The following is a 15,793-nucleotide window of genomic DNA, read 5'->3' as shown; positions in this document are numbered from 1 at the left end:
CTGAAGTCTTTGCAGTCAGATCTTATTGAATCTAAATTCTTGTTGACTCGTGACAACCACACGAACCTGGTGATAAGAATCGTCCGAGGCCCTGTGGGTTTCACATACTTAACGTTTAATGAAGGAGACAGTGCCTATTGCTTACAAGTCACATTTATATACTTCGGCAGAATTGAGATTTTCCACAATTGAAAAAGTTTTGACAGCTGTCCAGATGGCGATCCTGAAGGAACGCACACTAGCTCAAGGGAAACGGATTTTGGTCGTAACACCATGTCCCGCACTAGAGGTGGTGACAAAGGCAAGTGTACCGAACTCAAAGGCTTTACATCCTAGATGGATACAATGGGCCACATCGTTGACCTCTCCTGATGTCACGTTTATTTTGGACTCTTCATTGAGGAAACAGAAGTTTTTGCAGTATGATTTTGTTCATCCTGCGCCACTGTCATTGTGCCCACTTGAGCAGTACCAATGTATCAGTTACACTGACGGTTCAGCGCAACCAGCTACCGGATCTAAACATTCTTACTCGGCAGCGTGTGCTATAATGGCTGGAACAATTGTGAGCGGAGAGTTCAAATCCAATGTAGTCCATACTCGGGCACTTGGAGACTGTACCGCCCAATTAGCTGAATAGCGCGCTTTGACACTGGCTTTAGAGTTTGCAGATCCAGAAGTGACTACCTTAATTGTACGTGATTCTTACTACTGTGTTCAGTCCTTTAATGGCAACTTATTCCTTTTTTCTCAAAATGATTATCGTGATTCTAAAGGCAGCTCAATTAAACATAAAATGCTTTGGGTTCCAGTTGCAGATCTTAAAGACCGTCTGCCTCTCACACAGGTACTTAATACTCTTGGTCACCAGCGCGTAGGAGTACACGCTGTTGGCAACAGTTTGGGAGATGAAGCTGCCAAATTAGCAGATGCCACGTGTTCAGTTGCAGCAGTTACAAGATCCATGACTAAAATTGATAGTGACATCTTGGCAGCAATAGCAGTTACAGAGAAGGGTGATAATTACCCACAGGGTTTCCCTTCAAAATACTCTCATCATTTAAGTCCCGATAAGGTTCCTTACGTGAGAATTAACGACGTTGGTGACAGGTTAATTCTTAACGCGGACCGCAGACCTGCTTTGATAGCAGCCTCCTATGAAGGCATGGCCTCGGCACATGCTGGTGTGCCTGCGACTATTTCTATCTTGCAGCAACGTTACTGGTGGCGCTGCTTATATAAACAGGCCATTACTTACGTGCTCTCTTGTGACATTTGTCAACAGATAAAGCCGTCTGCAGTCACACCACAAACGCCATTGTGTATGTCTAAAAAACCATTCGGTGGTGTTCATTTAGATCACTGCGGTCCTTTCTCGTCTGATACTGCCTAGAAGTTCATCTTGGTTGCAGTTGATTCGTGCACGCGCTTTCTTTGGGTTTGACCACAACACATTGCCGACGCCAGAACGGTCATCAGAGATTTGCGTGCCTTTGTGGGAAATTTTGCATGTGCACCTTCCATTCCGACCAGGGTCCAGCGTTTGCCTCTAAGGTATACAAGGATACCATGCGGTCGCTTGGGGTGCAAGTCGAATTTTTGTCTCCATACAGGCCTGAAGTCAATTCAGTTGTGGAATGAATGAACGGTGACTTAAAGCAATCCTTGACAGCTAAGGTCTTGGGTACTGGCAGGAACTGGTTCGCCCATTTGTATAGCGTCTAACGTGCACTTAGTTATCTCCCTAGAAGATCTCTGGGTGGGCGGACCCCATTCGAAATGCTCTTTGGCATGACAATGTTTTTTCCAGACCTTCATGGTCTAGACATGGCGGCATCTGTTGCATCCTTTGACGTAGATAATCATTCTGCTGTGTTACAGAAACTACAAGAGACCAGAGACAGTCTTGCAAAGGAACATTTACCCTCATCCACTGATGCTGTGCTGCAGATTCCAGTAGTCTGCTGGCTACCAAAAATCGGTAATCTGGTCTGTGAGAAGGTGGAGAACAAAAAAGAGTTTGGCCCCTCTTATCGTGCACCGGTCCCAGTGCTTGGAGTGAAGGGTACTCCTACAGACATTTTACCACCACTTCATGGTCGAAAAGAAAACCGATACATCTCAATTGACAATGTCAAGCTACAGCATCTAGCCGATCCTGAATAACATCACGCCAGCGGTCTCTACAACAACTGTATCGAGAGATCCTGGCTTGCCCACAGTTAACATCGTGCAGGATGACACCGCTATTGAGATGGAGTCTGTTAACAATCCTTAGCTGATCCCGCCTGCTTCACCTCAAAATAAAGAAAGCGAATGTGCATATCCCAGTACCGGGTCGTTACCTGGTTTGAGACCGGACCCCATTAATGAATCACGTTTTTCTTTTGACTCTCATTCCACATCATCACAGGCCCCTTCAAAATGTGTTTTTGTAGCCTGGTTCAAACAAATTTATTTAGTCCCATCTTGGACTTACATTTGAATGGTGCTCATCGCAATTTTTTTGTTTATGTCCAATGGTTTTATGACTTTTTCCTTCCGATCAATGGCTACTACCTTCCTGAACGCTCTGCTGTTAAAATGGTTTATGGAACTTTGGCTCTGCATTCTTCTGCTCACATCATGAAAAGAGACCAGACTTTTGTCGACATCACGGTTTGGCCAGTTATAGACGGTATAGTGTGGGATGCGGTCAATTTTCAGATCCATGGACCAAAAGAGATAATTAATGTGCCAAATGTGCTTCGTGTTTCCATGGGTGATGTAGTGAAACATAACGTAAGATCTGATGATTGGGACGTTCACGCTGTACAGTCTTTATTTTCAGATTTAAAATACTATGCTGCTTTTGATGCTGAAGATTTGTATTTAAATACTGCAAATTAGGACGATTTATTTTATCAGCACTACAGTCATCATCTTCTGCATAAAGTTAACACGTTTAGAAATGTTGTTAAATTACACACAATGGGAACACTGCACAGCACCTTTAAAATGCAGCTCAAAAACGTTTTTGAAAAAGTTTACATATTTTACAGATTTTGATACATCAAACCCTGCTTCATTCGATTTAAAGTTAAATTCTTCCTCCAATTCGAAGGTAATGCTCACCCATACTAAAATATTAAATTCTAAAGAATTTATTGATGAATTGTCAGTGGGGGGCTATGATTTATGGAAAACCTCAATTGATTCTATATCAGTTTAGGGTTCTAGAACCTGGCAGGTGCAGGGCACGGAGGCATTACACCGTGCATGCCTCATCCAAACACAAATATTCTTTTTAAATGATTCTATCTACCAAACGACTTGTTTGATGATACCTTTCATTCTTCTACCCTGGATTCAATGGGTTGGTTAGTCTGGCAATCTAACTCTGTTTGCCAACTTCGTTTCCACAACAAGGCTCCTGGTTATACACGGCATAGGCCTGATCCATGTTTTTCCAACTCCCATTCGGTTACAACAGATTTTGTGGGTAAATTATGTCAAAATTGGTTGCAACCCTCATCGTTAGCTTTAGTTAAACAACATTTGTTGTTGTTATCAGGTGACATTGATTTGACAGATTGTATTCGAGGACCTGTTGGTCCTAGAGCAAAAAGATTCATCTATGCCACTTATAATGAAATCTGGCACCTGTCCCAAATAGAAGCAGCTTCACGTTCAAGGGCGATAGATAAAGCAAATCTTGAGAAAGTACTTGCTGTTGTTGACAATAGTATTAACACACTTTCATCCCGCATCTACACATTAGACAATATTGTTTCGTCTGTTGACATTGTACAAGAGGATGTTTCGGTTTTGTATCATGGTCAAAATCAATTGCGTTCGGTCATGCAATTTGCATGGACCTTGCAAACGTTAAAGATGGGGCGTGTCCCATGGGATTACTTAAACGCGTCATCTTTGTTCTTGCCCTTTAATCTGACTCAAAACAACAGTTCATGTCAATGAAGGATGCCACTTATTCACTTTTACATATTGAGAAGTTAGAACCATTGCCGTTCTCTATGGCAGAAACAGACTCGGCAGTCTGGTTCATCAATGGAGTGATAACTCTCCGGTTTTCATTATTTAAGTTTACCCCATGTATGAAACATTATCCCCATGGTCACTTCAAACCCTTAGGCAGTGCATTTTTACACAAAGTTTGGTCATTACCTTTCACATACAGATGCCCGAGAGACAAGGAGGTATTTCTCACAGGGGAATCTTGTGATACAACGATTGGTCACTCCCCTGTGTGCAAAAGCATTAAATTGCATGGCGCTTGTAACATTTCCGCACCGAATCTTGCCTGTGTTTTAAAGGGTATACCTTTGCCATCTATTACACCGACTTTTACGCTGCTTGCAAACTGTAGTTATTTACTTTTAAATAATGAAGAAGGTTGTGGTTGTAACTGTTTCACAATGTGTAGTTTGCTGTAAAAATTTGCTTTTTTCCACCTCCACACAAAAGGCTTGATAACTCACAATGGCCTTCTATTCCGACCTTGAAGGCAGACTTCAACAAGTTAAGCAGAAACAGAGCATTGTTATCCCAAAAAGACGTTTCGCTCACATCTGCCCGTGAGACATTCGTCCTTCACGTGGCTAATACCCGTACATAGGTACAATCACTTCTTAATACAGACCTCCCACTGCATTTTGGTGCGTTAATACCAGCATTTATTCATTCTATTTCCAGCGTCTTCGGTGGGTTGCCATTATTACTTGCCATAGCCGCTGGGGTTTTGCTGTTGATTTGCCTGCTGCGCAATGGATGCTTTTCACGTTGCACTGCAAAGCGAACTGCGGCTGCAGACACCACGTAGTCAGATGCTTGAATGCTACGGTACTCTGCCCCTGGCCACACTGAGCGTGGCTTATGAATTATCTTTTCGCTTCGCATACTACACTTGCGTGCAACCGGTTTTCAACTGCTTGGAGTGTCCCTTTCAATGGGCACTGGATCTGTGCCTCTCCAACATGGCGTTTCCACCACCTGATTTTGAGTTGCTAAGGAGTCCCTTAGTGGCCCATGAGCAAGAATGTTCCGGTGTTGGAATTATGGCTTGGGCAGCAGCACTTGGAGTTCTGGCAGAATGGGATATCTGTGCAGCGGCACATTATCTCCTACAACGGAGTTACATTGAGTATCACACAAGCTGTCCCTTCATGGTGCTGGATGCACACGTTATTGAAGAAAATGTTTGTTCATTCACTCTACTTAATTGGATGGCAGCATTTATTTGTGATGAGAACAATGACTTCCGCTTGGAGGCTGTTGCAACCTACTGATCATACACCTTGCTTGATTGACTCGGTGGCCTTATCCTGGCTGGATGTTTTTTTAAGAATTAATCAAAGGGAGGGAGTGAAGAGGTACTGGGATAGAACCTACCTCCTATATGATACGTAATAAACAAAAGTGGTTCTACCCTATCAAGAAATACTAATATTTAATTTTTATAATTTTAAGTGATGATAAGTAAGGTGAATTAGAGTGATCCATGAGCTGTCACGGAAAGCACTATGTGTTTTTAAAATACCCCTCACACACTATGAATCCCATAGTGTCATGCTTCATCATGGGGGTCTTCCCGTCCCTCTACGGGGCGGGGCGTGCTACTACCTACGAATACGTGGGAGCACTGTTGTTATGATAAGGATGTTTTTTTAGTCATGCTTTTGTGCCACAAACTTTTTTTCTTTCCCTTTTAATTGCTCTTTTCACGAGTCCCCGCGAATCATGTCGTGACATTCGTACAAATGCTCTTGATTCTTGCTCTGACTTTTTGAAAACTGTGTTCTCTTTACGACCACTGTCCGTTGGACTGACCAACGGGAGGGTGTAGTGAAGATTTGGACACACCTGCAGACCTGCTAAGTTGGCATGAGCTTGGCCGCCATTTTGTTGCTTTGCTCACGTTACTACATTGCATATTTCTCGTAAACACTTTGCACGCTCGCTTTCACATGAGAACTGTCTGCATTTCAGTTATTTAGTTGAACACTCTGCTCCTTGTCTGCACAGGGTGTTGAAGGTCGAAAAACAATGAGCTCTGTTGATTACTTTGGTCAGTCTCCCGTCCCTAGACATAACATAGAACACAGCTGCAAACCTGGAAATCTGGTGCATTTAATATTGCTTTGCATACATGTTAAGACACTTGGAGAAAAGCTTTCCGGGATAGAAGAGCTGGGCTTGTCCGGAGATGTAAATCCCTGAATCTGAACTCGGGAGGTATTGGGTCGGCCTTGACAAAGCCTGGAGGTCTTCTATTAGTATAATAAACTAGCTTCTAGCACGGGGAGGGTGGCAAGGCGATCTAGTCCCGTTTCCCCCCCATCATTATATTAGGATTCCCCTTTTGTTGTATATGGAATTGTAACAATGCTGATTTGTTTAATCCTTTGCATATTGCTGCTAGTATTAGCTTGTGTACTGCATTATAGAGCTCGGTAGTTAAAATAAACATTTTGAAATATTCTTTGACTCTATTTACTCATGTTGTGGACTAGTACGAGAGTTTGAACGAAAGAGTGTTCTTATCCCGTGTATCCTGAGTGTACGGAGAACGTATGAGGCACTGTAGCTAGTCGGATAAGGGATCTGGGTACCGAGGTGGGTATTTTGGTACACCACTACTGCACTGAGGTCCTGGTTTCCTGCGCATAGTTCTGTATATGTGCAGAATCCCTGCAACACCTTCATTAATGAAACGTCATGTTCGATAACTGCCAACAGAAAAAAATTAAGCACACACTCTAGGTTTGTTCATTATTTTATAGTCTTATTCTCTTTGAATGGTGAACATGACCTTAAGAGTAGGGTGGCAAACCTACAACAATGAATCACTGCCTCATGCATGCAATCTTTGGAAACCAAGATTATTCAACATCAAGGTCTACGAACCAGGAGACACATGTAGGAGACACTCCTGCAGGAGCAAGACCGAAATGTCAGCGCTGGTGCAAGTCTGAAATGATGCCCTCAACAAGTGAACAGACTCGATTGAGCTCACGCAATGTCTATGCCTATTTATTTATACAGCACTTACATATCTACAGCCCTTTATAAATTAATATGCATAGAGGGCAAGAAAGTTATACGTAACCTCATGTGTACAAAAACCATATTTGTAAAAAAAAAAAAAAATGCAAACGTAGGAAAACACTGGGCTTCAAAGTCCATCATAATCTATTGTGAGGTGTTAAAAGGTAATACATTATTAAAATGCAGAAATTCTAATTCACAAGACTTAGCCAGGGTTAACAGAACAAAGAGCTGCTCGTCTCAGCAGCTTCTTGCTTGACACATTGAGGGCACAGTCTGCTATTTGCAGTACAGAACAATTGCCAGATCATTGAAGAGTTTGGTAAAAACAAGAGATCCATGTCATAGGGTATCTCAGCCAGGTGGGCAGGACCCCATCAGAGGGGAGAATGACCTCAGCAAGATTTTGGGGTGTAGAGAATTAGAAAGCTAGTCGGGTTTAAGAGGACAAAATGGCAGGAACCAGTTGTGAACAAGGCAGGTGCTGGCAAAACTAAAGGGCCCAGAAAGGGAAACAAAGATGTCCATAACCCAATTTGCAACTGTAGTTCATGAGAATATTTCTAGCTAAGTTTGGTTGTGGATTCATCAGTGAGAAGAACAGGTTGGTAGAATAAAAACCATGTTAACCTAGAGAGCGCAAAGAGAGCACTGAGGTACATTTTTATATTTTAGACAGGTTGGACAGGAGAAGAAGAATACTGCATGTAGCTACATCTTCTGCATCACATCGACTGAGCAAATTCCAAACCAAACAAGGGAGATAAAATGTGGCTACAGACTTCATAGAGTAAGTTTTGATTGGGGGAGCACTCAAAATGGACGTAAAGGAGCGCAAACACACTGCATGTATCATCATTTTCCATGACACTGGCCACAGACTGTTTGTAGTAAGGGTTCCTGTGGTGAACTGTGGAGAATATGGAGAATGCGTGGTGTGGTGGGACAGATTGTGTGTGCAGCACACTGTGAATATACACTGCTCCCTCCGAGAATGGGGGCGTCGAGGGAGGGGGTATAGAGGGTCAGAAATGTAGCTCATTCCCAGTCATGATTTTCTTTTGGAGCGAGAGGGGAGATTGGACACTGTGGGACTGCACTATTATGGCATACTTCCTGCGACTGGTTGCACCCTCGGAGTACCGAATAAAGCTTGCTAGGTGTGGTTGTGCATAGTGTGGGATTACACTGTTCCTTGCTAGGATTGCTAAGGAGGCAGTGTGTGTGGGCTGTTCAGAGCCAGGTTTGCTGTATATGTTGTGAACATACAGTGCTCACAGTCCCATTTACTGCCCTACACTATTGGTGGCAGCATGTTATGTCTTGTCCTATTCAAGGTTGGTCCATCATGTAGTGGGATTCTTAGTCCAACCTGGATAGGACAATGCACGCAAACTGTTCCTGGCGTGGTTCGGCAGAACACACCCATCTAGACTGTTCTAAGAAAGGGTTAGTGGGGTGCATCTAGTAAGACTTCGCATAGGCAGGTTTACTGAGGCACACCTGTTGCGAGCCAAGTTCATGTTAAATCTGTTCTTTGAAAAGGAGGTTGTGCGTCTGTGTGTCATGCAGCTATTTATAACTCTGTGGAGTTTGTTTATAACTCGAGAGCAGTTCTGTCTTTGCTTGGTGTGATTTTTACAATAATAGATAGCACAACAAGGCTGCCAGTTGCTTTGACCAGGAATGGAAGGACAAAATGAAGGAAAGCAAATCGAACTCAAATTTGATGAGGTACACCGTCAAGGACACGAATAGGAGAGACAAAGTGAAGATATCGGCTTAACCCTAGCCATGTGAGGGTTCACGCAAAGGACTCAAACTGCCATATTCAGTGAAACGCAGTGAGGGGGCAGCCATGCTGACACACTCTAAAGGTACACCGACTCAGGCAGGACTACAAATGACTCAAAAAGAGGAACCAAAAACGTCCTTCCGTACACATTTACTTCTGAGAGCATGTCATAGGCAGAGATAGCGAGGTACAGATTTATACAGAACGGGCATACAGCAGCAAGGAGGAGTGGCACTCAGGAGATGTTGCTTGCGAAGAGATACCTGAGCTGCTGCAAGAAGATCACAAGTCAGGGAACAGCATTGCATGTGTTTAGCCTCAGACATTCAGGTCTCTGTGCTTTTAGAATGAACCTTCAATTCACATCAATATAATCCTTCACTGTCTCGAGGGCAGAACAGCGAGAAGAGTGCAGTATAAGTATTTTGAAGCCTTCAAAGAGAGGAAGTGACTCTGCTTGCAGCAAGGAAATACAGAAAGAACCACACAGCTTGGCCATCTCCTCTTAAGCATAAAAGGTCAGCACTCCACCATGCCCGCACTACGAGATATAGTACCCCAATTCAGCGGTAAGGTCTCAACGCTTTGAGGGAAAAGGACTGATAATTCAATTCCATTCTTTTGGAGACAGCTGCAGACAATTGTATGCAGGCCCTCCTTCATAGTGATAAAAAGCTCCGTTTTGAATACGTACCCTTTCAAGCCCTAAGCCGGGTTTTTCCTACCCCAGCTTTGGGATGGCTCTTGACTTCACATGGCGACCACTGGCAAAAGTATATACCCTTGCAGCTTGTTCGAGGGACATCTTTCCGTCCGGGCTCGAGCACGCTTCCATTTTATTCTGTTACATGATTCTATTAGTCATTAAGAAAAGATTCTAAGAGTGTCATCAAGTTAATTGGATAGAAAAGTCTGTGTTTCGATCAACTCCAGGACAAAGGGGCTATTTATTTTTCATTTCTCTGTTTCCGTAGCTGGAACCTCTTTCGATCTCAGTCACTCCGATTAATCTACGAATTGCAAAGGATGCTGAAAAGAAAGAGAGAGACGTTGGAACATACATAAAGAGATTATATGCTTGCAATAAAAGTTCATACACACCACCTCAGGATCACCCAAGTATACCTTATTTACAACAAATAATTACCTTGTTAACCAAAGAGCTTAGTACCGCCTGATCAGGAAAGCTTCTTGAAAAGCGGACAGCAACCAGAGGGGTACACAGACCAATCACATGCCTCTTTCTATGTCCCCAGACCTCACATCTTCTGCAAACTGAGCAAACCTACTCCACAAGGAACTATGCTCCTTCCCTTGTATATCTGTCTCAAACCCAAAGTACCTTCAAACCTTGTTTAAAGAATATTACTAGTTGGCTAACATTTAGGAGTAAACTAGTAACACAGCCATGCTGTATTAATGGTCGCCTATAGTCTGCCCATCTGCTCTGGAGCAGATATTCATCAAGAGTCAATCAGGGGTTTATAGAGCACGGCTACTCACCCTTGGAGTCTGTAAAACATCGGTAGGCATGGCAGCAGGCTGCCAGCAAAATTCACAGACGAAGCCAGGTTCCAGGTTTTGGAAAGAACAAACTTGTCCAGGCACATATAAAAGGAGCACTTTGTGAACAGCAATAGTGAACAGTACTGTACAACTTCCACTGTATGTAAATTGGGTATTAATTAGGTTATTTCTTTTAAATACCCATCATGACCATAAAATTAAACATTTTATAAACGGTCAAAGTATGTAGTTTATGTGATCATCTGTGGTTGTGATAAGATTTATGTTGGCAGTACAGCTAGCAAGCTAAGGTTGCAAATGATGGAACATGTGAGAGCAATTGAAATAAAGATGCTTCGTACCCATTAACATTACATGGTATTAATGGTATACCAAGTGATGGAGTGGAGATACAGTATGAACACTCAGCCGTGACCTGGCTCTTGGAATGACCAACAGAGCTGCTGGCTTCAACCCCCCCCCCCCCCCCCAAGCAGTGCCTTGAGTTTTATTTTATTTATCAAATTTGATATAGCGCGAACAATATCCTGAAAGATATCGGAGCGCTTTACAAAAGGATGGAAGGAAGGATATAAATGCAAAATCGACATCAAAACAGGAATAATCGCATAATTACAAGGCAAATGAAACACGGAGAGTAATACAATAAACAGGTATATAGCGGGCTACGAAGGGGGCACACTATGCAGTAAGGAAGAGCTACATCAAATGATGGTACAATGGTTGTAGGCTCAATAACTTCGAGCAGGTGAACCTAGCCCAATTAAGGTAAGAATTTATTCATTAGGAATCTTTTGGCTTCCAGTTTGAAAGACCCCCCCCCACGAGTGAGTAATGCGCTCTAAAACTCAGATTGATTGACAATGTGAAGCAAAGGGGATTTGTCGTTTGAGATCTGTTGAGCCTAAAAAGGAACGTGAAATCCATCATTAGATTGAAGCCCATCAGACAGCGGAGCGGTCTGGTTTGCTAAAAACATCTCGAAGGCATTCCAAAGCTTCCCTGGGAATGCATTTCACCCACTGTTTACAGTTGGCATTGTAGTTTGGAACTCACATTTGCTTGCTTTTTATTTACTGGCTTTATTTGTTTTAGGCTGTCCAGCCAGAGTTCGTCTGTCCCATGAGCATTCCTTGTTTACTATATCCTTCAGAGTACTCTGTTTCTGTAAGCAGGCCTTTGACTCTTATCTTTTCACATTTGCTGTGCATTCAAAGACAGAGGTCAAATGTCGGGCTCTGGCATCCGAGAGAGCTTGGCGTTTACTTTTCTTTCAATGACTTCAGAATGAGAGAATTCTGCTGGATATCCATGTGAGCTGAGAGGGTGTAGGATGTTATTCTTTTTAGACCACAACAAAAAATAACTATATTGATGTTTTAGAATAGATCAGAAATAGAAAACTACAAACAAAGCACATTTTTTGTAATAGTGGTTGAGAAAAAAAATATTAGAATACAATCAAAACATCAATACCATAGGTGATGACATTTCCACACATTATCGTTTGCACAAAGTAAAACTGTATGTCAGTGCAAATGAGATGGTCATTTCAATTGAAAATGTGTTGTCTGTATCTCGCTATCTCAAAAATGTGTTGTCTGTAATGACAGTATGCTATCACACCATGCATGCTCCACACTACGCCATCCTGCTTTACAACTACGCCACTCCATTTTATGACACTCCATTCTACGCCACACAACTCCACGACATGCCACACAACTCCACGACATGCCACACGACACCACGACATGCCACACGACACCACGACATGCCACACGACACCACGACATGCCACTCCACGCTCCTCCACTCTAAGACACGCCACAACTCCAAGCTACGACAACACCACTCTACTCCACACCAATCTACCACACTCCACTTTACCGCACTCCACACCAATCTATGCCACTCCAATCTATCCCAATCCACCCCATTCCAATCTACCCCCAATCCAAACTACTCTCCAATCTACCCCACTTCACTCTACGTGACTTCAATCTACCCCACGCCACTACAATCGTCCGAACTCTCTCACTCACCTCAGTCTACCCCATTCCAATCTACCATACTCCAATCTACCCAACTCCAATCCTGTCCAATCAACCCCACTCCAACCTACCACAATCTACTTCACTCCAAACTACCAAACTCCAGTCTACCTCACCCTACCCCCACTCCACTCAACCCCAATCTAATGCATACCACTCTACCCCAATCTAACCCATACCACTCTACCCCAATCTAACCCACTCCAAGCTAGCCAACCTGAACAGCAGCTACACTAGTGTAGAACATGGCTAAAACACATTGCCAAAACCAATAACTCTCGCATAGGCAAGACTTATTGGATTTGCCATTACTTGTTTATAATCTCTGTGATTTGTCCTGAATGTACATACGCTGAGTACATGGCACTAGGAAGCTATAACCCATATGTGCTGGATAAGATCTAATGACATCTTGGACGTACTTGCTCCAACTGCTATGTCTTTAATACAACTGGTGGCAATTGTATGGGCTGATGAATACCCAATAATGTACTTGGTTCTGTGTCCTACTATAGTTGAATTATTTGGAATTCTAAGATGATTCCCTTTTTAATGTTATCAGTACGGTTTATGTTCATGTTTCAGGGTATGTTTTTGGCACAAATGGATTTTGAGTTTTGAATAGGTGTCCACTATGGCCGGCATTCTTTTAAAATAATTTGGTAATTTAATGCGTATTTGAGTTAGTTGATGGTTGCGCAATCGGTTACTGGATTGCCATTTAAATTTGGAGTTGGCATTGAACAATTGGCATTAGTTTAATCTATTCCAAAGGTTTTGTTTGCCTGTTGTAACCTGTGTTATGATGGCCACTGTCATAATGGATACTTTGGAATAGGAGTTCAAAGTGTGTTTGGAAATGACTTCCGGGTCGTCTCTTATACACCTGGGGGCAAGGAAATCTTGGCGCTATTTTGACACACGATCAGGATGTGGTTCTTAATGGAACAGACATCAGTTGGCGATAAATAGAACAAGGTTAGTTCAGGAATCAAAGGGAGTAAATATTCAGGGGAGCATGAAAGGGCAGGAAGGGTGGAATTGGATGGAATGTGAAACAAGTACTGACGCTTTAAAGCCACCGCCGCTGTTATAGCTTCAATGGGACAGACAGTGCCATATATTCTGGGTAGTAAGTATCGGGAGACAGCGGCTGCGGAGCGCCTGACTTCAATGCAAGCAAAGGGGGCTGGCATTTCTAAGGAGCACATGCAAAAAGAACTTTTGATGGACAGAATGCAGAACAATGTCATACATTCACCCCAGTACAGAGATCTGGGCCTAAATCCATCTTTTTTTGCTCACCATGCCATTCCAGTTTGGACCCAGCCATATGCAAATCAGTCTTGACCCTGTGCCAAAAGGGAACAGTCCAGCCCGAACTGCCAGGCCAGGTCAGGTCCTCCCTGGACTGGAAACAAGCATCCTAGGACCGGTTTAGGGGTTTCACCCCTCTTCAGCCAGGATAGCTTGATTCCAGTGGCATGGTGAGCACGGGACTCACGTCTGAGCATACCCGTCCCACTCGGGGTCAATAGTTCTTTTTGCACTCGGGGTGCAAAAAGAACTATTGATGGACAGAATGCAGAACAAGGAGCACAGCAATGTTATTGATAAGGCAAGCACTGCCAGCGGTTGAGCTCACGGCAGGTACATACACTGCGAATTCTCAATTGAAAGCACTGGAGAAAGGGACCGGGAGACAGCAGAAGCCTGCAGGGGCAGAGAGCCCTGTTCCCTGCTGCTGGAATGTCCAGAGAGGGCGGGCAGAGGGGAGTGAAGCAACAGGGTGTCACGTGGCCCATAAGGAATGCAAACAATGCTGTGACTCTTCCAGCTTCGTCCTGAAGAGTAGTGTGGAGCTAAAGTTATAACAAGCACGCGAGTGGTGCGTGCGCCACAGCGACCCATGTGTTTTGAATTATCGCGCACGCGTCTGGGCACGATAATTCAAAACATATGGCGCCCGTGCGGGTAACCGCAAGCAATAGGCCACACACTCACGAGTGTATGGTGAGCTTTTGAAAGCCCCCTTACAATAAGTCTCACAGAGCAGCGCATGCGCGCTGCTAGGCGAGACCTAAAAAGGGTGATAAGTGGGGTGAGTGAAGTAGCAGAAGAGGTGGAGTAGGAGGGCTAAGATCAACACAAAGCTGAGAGTATGAACATACAAGCACTCCCATGGAGAGCTGAAAGAAAAAGGAAAAAGTTCCCTAATGTCAGCCGTGGAAAGATAAGTCATCCAATCAAAAGTGGAGCATAGAAGCCACGTTCCAGAGGAGGACAACAAGAAGAGGAAGGAAAGCCACAGAATAAGAAGCGAGCAAATAAGATAGACAAGTAAGCCAACCAATCATGAACAATAGGCTGACCCAAAGCCCCCTCTGGCTATTGGTACTGCGCTCAACAGATCTTACAAACTAAAAATGGTTTGTTGGCGAGACCTAAAAAGCTGTAGACGCATTACTCACAAGAACTGGAAATATAAAACCTCTGTATAAACTAAAAAAATCATAAATGACTAACCATAAATGCCAGAGAAAAGTTAAGTGCATCACTATTCTAGAACTGACATGGTCTGGTGCCATCACATTTCGCAGACAACAGGAATGAGACCTGTATGAAGGGAGGTAGAAAAAGAAAACCAGAGAGAAAGACCATGGGATAGAGGTAATAGTTAGATGTGGCAATAAGAGAAGGAAGAAACTATTTGGGTGATGAGAACAAGGAGAAAGCTGGGAGTGGGCAGGAGGGGAGAATTAAAATATTACACCAAGGGAGGAAGCACAAAAAGGTTTCTTTAGGAGCTGGAAGATTGTAGTTAGCTGTTGGTGTTCATAAGCCTCCACTATATCTTATTAAATCTCTTAGACTGGCTCCCCTTGATACTCCTATTGCTTTCACGATTTGCTCCACCACGTTCAATGTACTCCACTATGAAAAATCTGCTCCTTTCTACAGTAGTCCATCCAATCTCTCATAGAACAAAACAAAACTCAGCATGGATCCCTCTCAAAGATAAGAAAACTGTAAAATGGGTGGTGCAAGACTTTGAAACTCCATCCAGTATGTCAGAAATGTGCCTAGCCTACTCTGTCTGCTAAAAAGGTACCTCTTAAAATCCTACTTCCCTCGTTAAGTCTAACTCTCCTCTCTCGGTTCACTGCTGCATCTGTTACACAGGTCCCTGTTGAGAGGTTTGTTGTGCTTTATGAATCTCACTACTGTATCTCACTGTTCTTTGTAAAGTGCTCCGATGCCCATGTGGTGAGGTCCCACGCTATATAAACACCTGCAAAAAATTAATAAATAGCCAGTTACTCAACCCTCTTACAGCTTCAATAGTAAACTGCACACTGGCTACAAATAT

At 43.3% G+C, this 15,793-nt stretch overlaps 1 protein-coding gene across 4 annotated transcripts in view; it reads right to left on the bottom strand.

Annotated features, from left to right (window-relative positions):
• Positions 1–6,763: 6,763 nt before the first annotated feature.
• The window catches only part of AGPAT3 (1-acylglycerol-3-phosphate O-acyltransferase 3), a 374,623-nt gene continuing 365,593 nt past the window's right edge, over positions 6,764–15,793 (bottom strand). For all 4 annotated transcript variants that reach the window (XM_085620784.1, XM_085620783.1, XM_085620786.1 and 1 more), the window contains exon 10: positions 6,764–9,871. In XM_085620784.1, the coding sequence (XP_085476910.1) occupies positions 9,786–9,871 (86 nt within the window). In that variant the 3' untranslated portion in view covers positions 6,764–9,785. The remainder of the gene's footprint in view (positions 9,872–15,793) is intronic.

The sequence above is a fragment of the Triturus cristatus genome, chromosome 8 (genome assembly GCF_964204655.1).
Source record: "Triturus cristatus chromosome 8, aTriCri1.1, whole genome shotgun sequence".
Lineage (NCBI taxonomy): Eukaryota > Metazoa > Chordata > Amphibia > Caudata > Salamandridae > Triturus > Triturus cristatus.
Note: the sequence above shows the minus strand (reverse complement) of the source record. Positions and strands in the feature narration are given on the sequence as shown.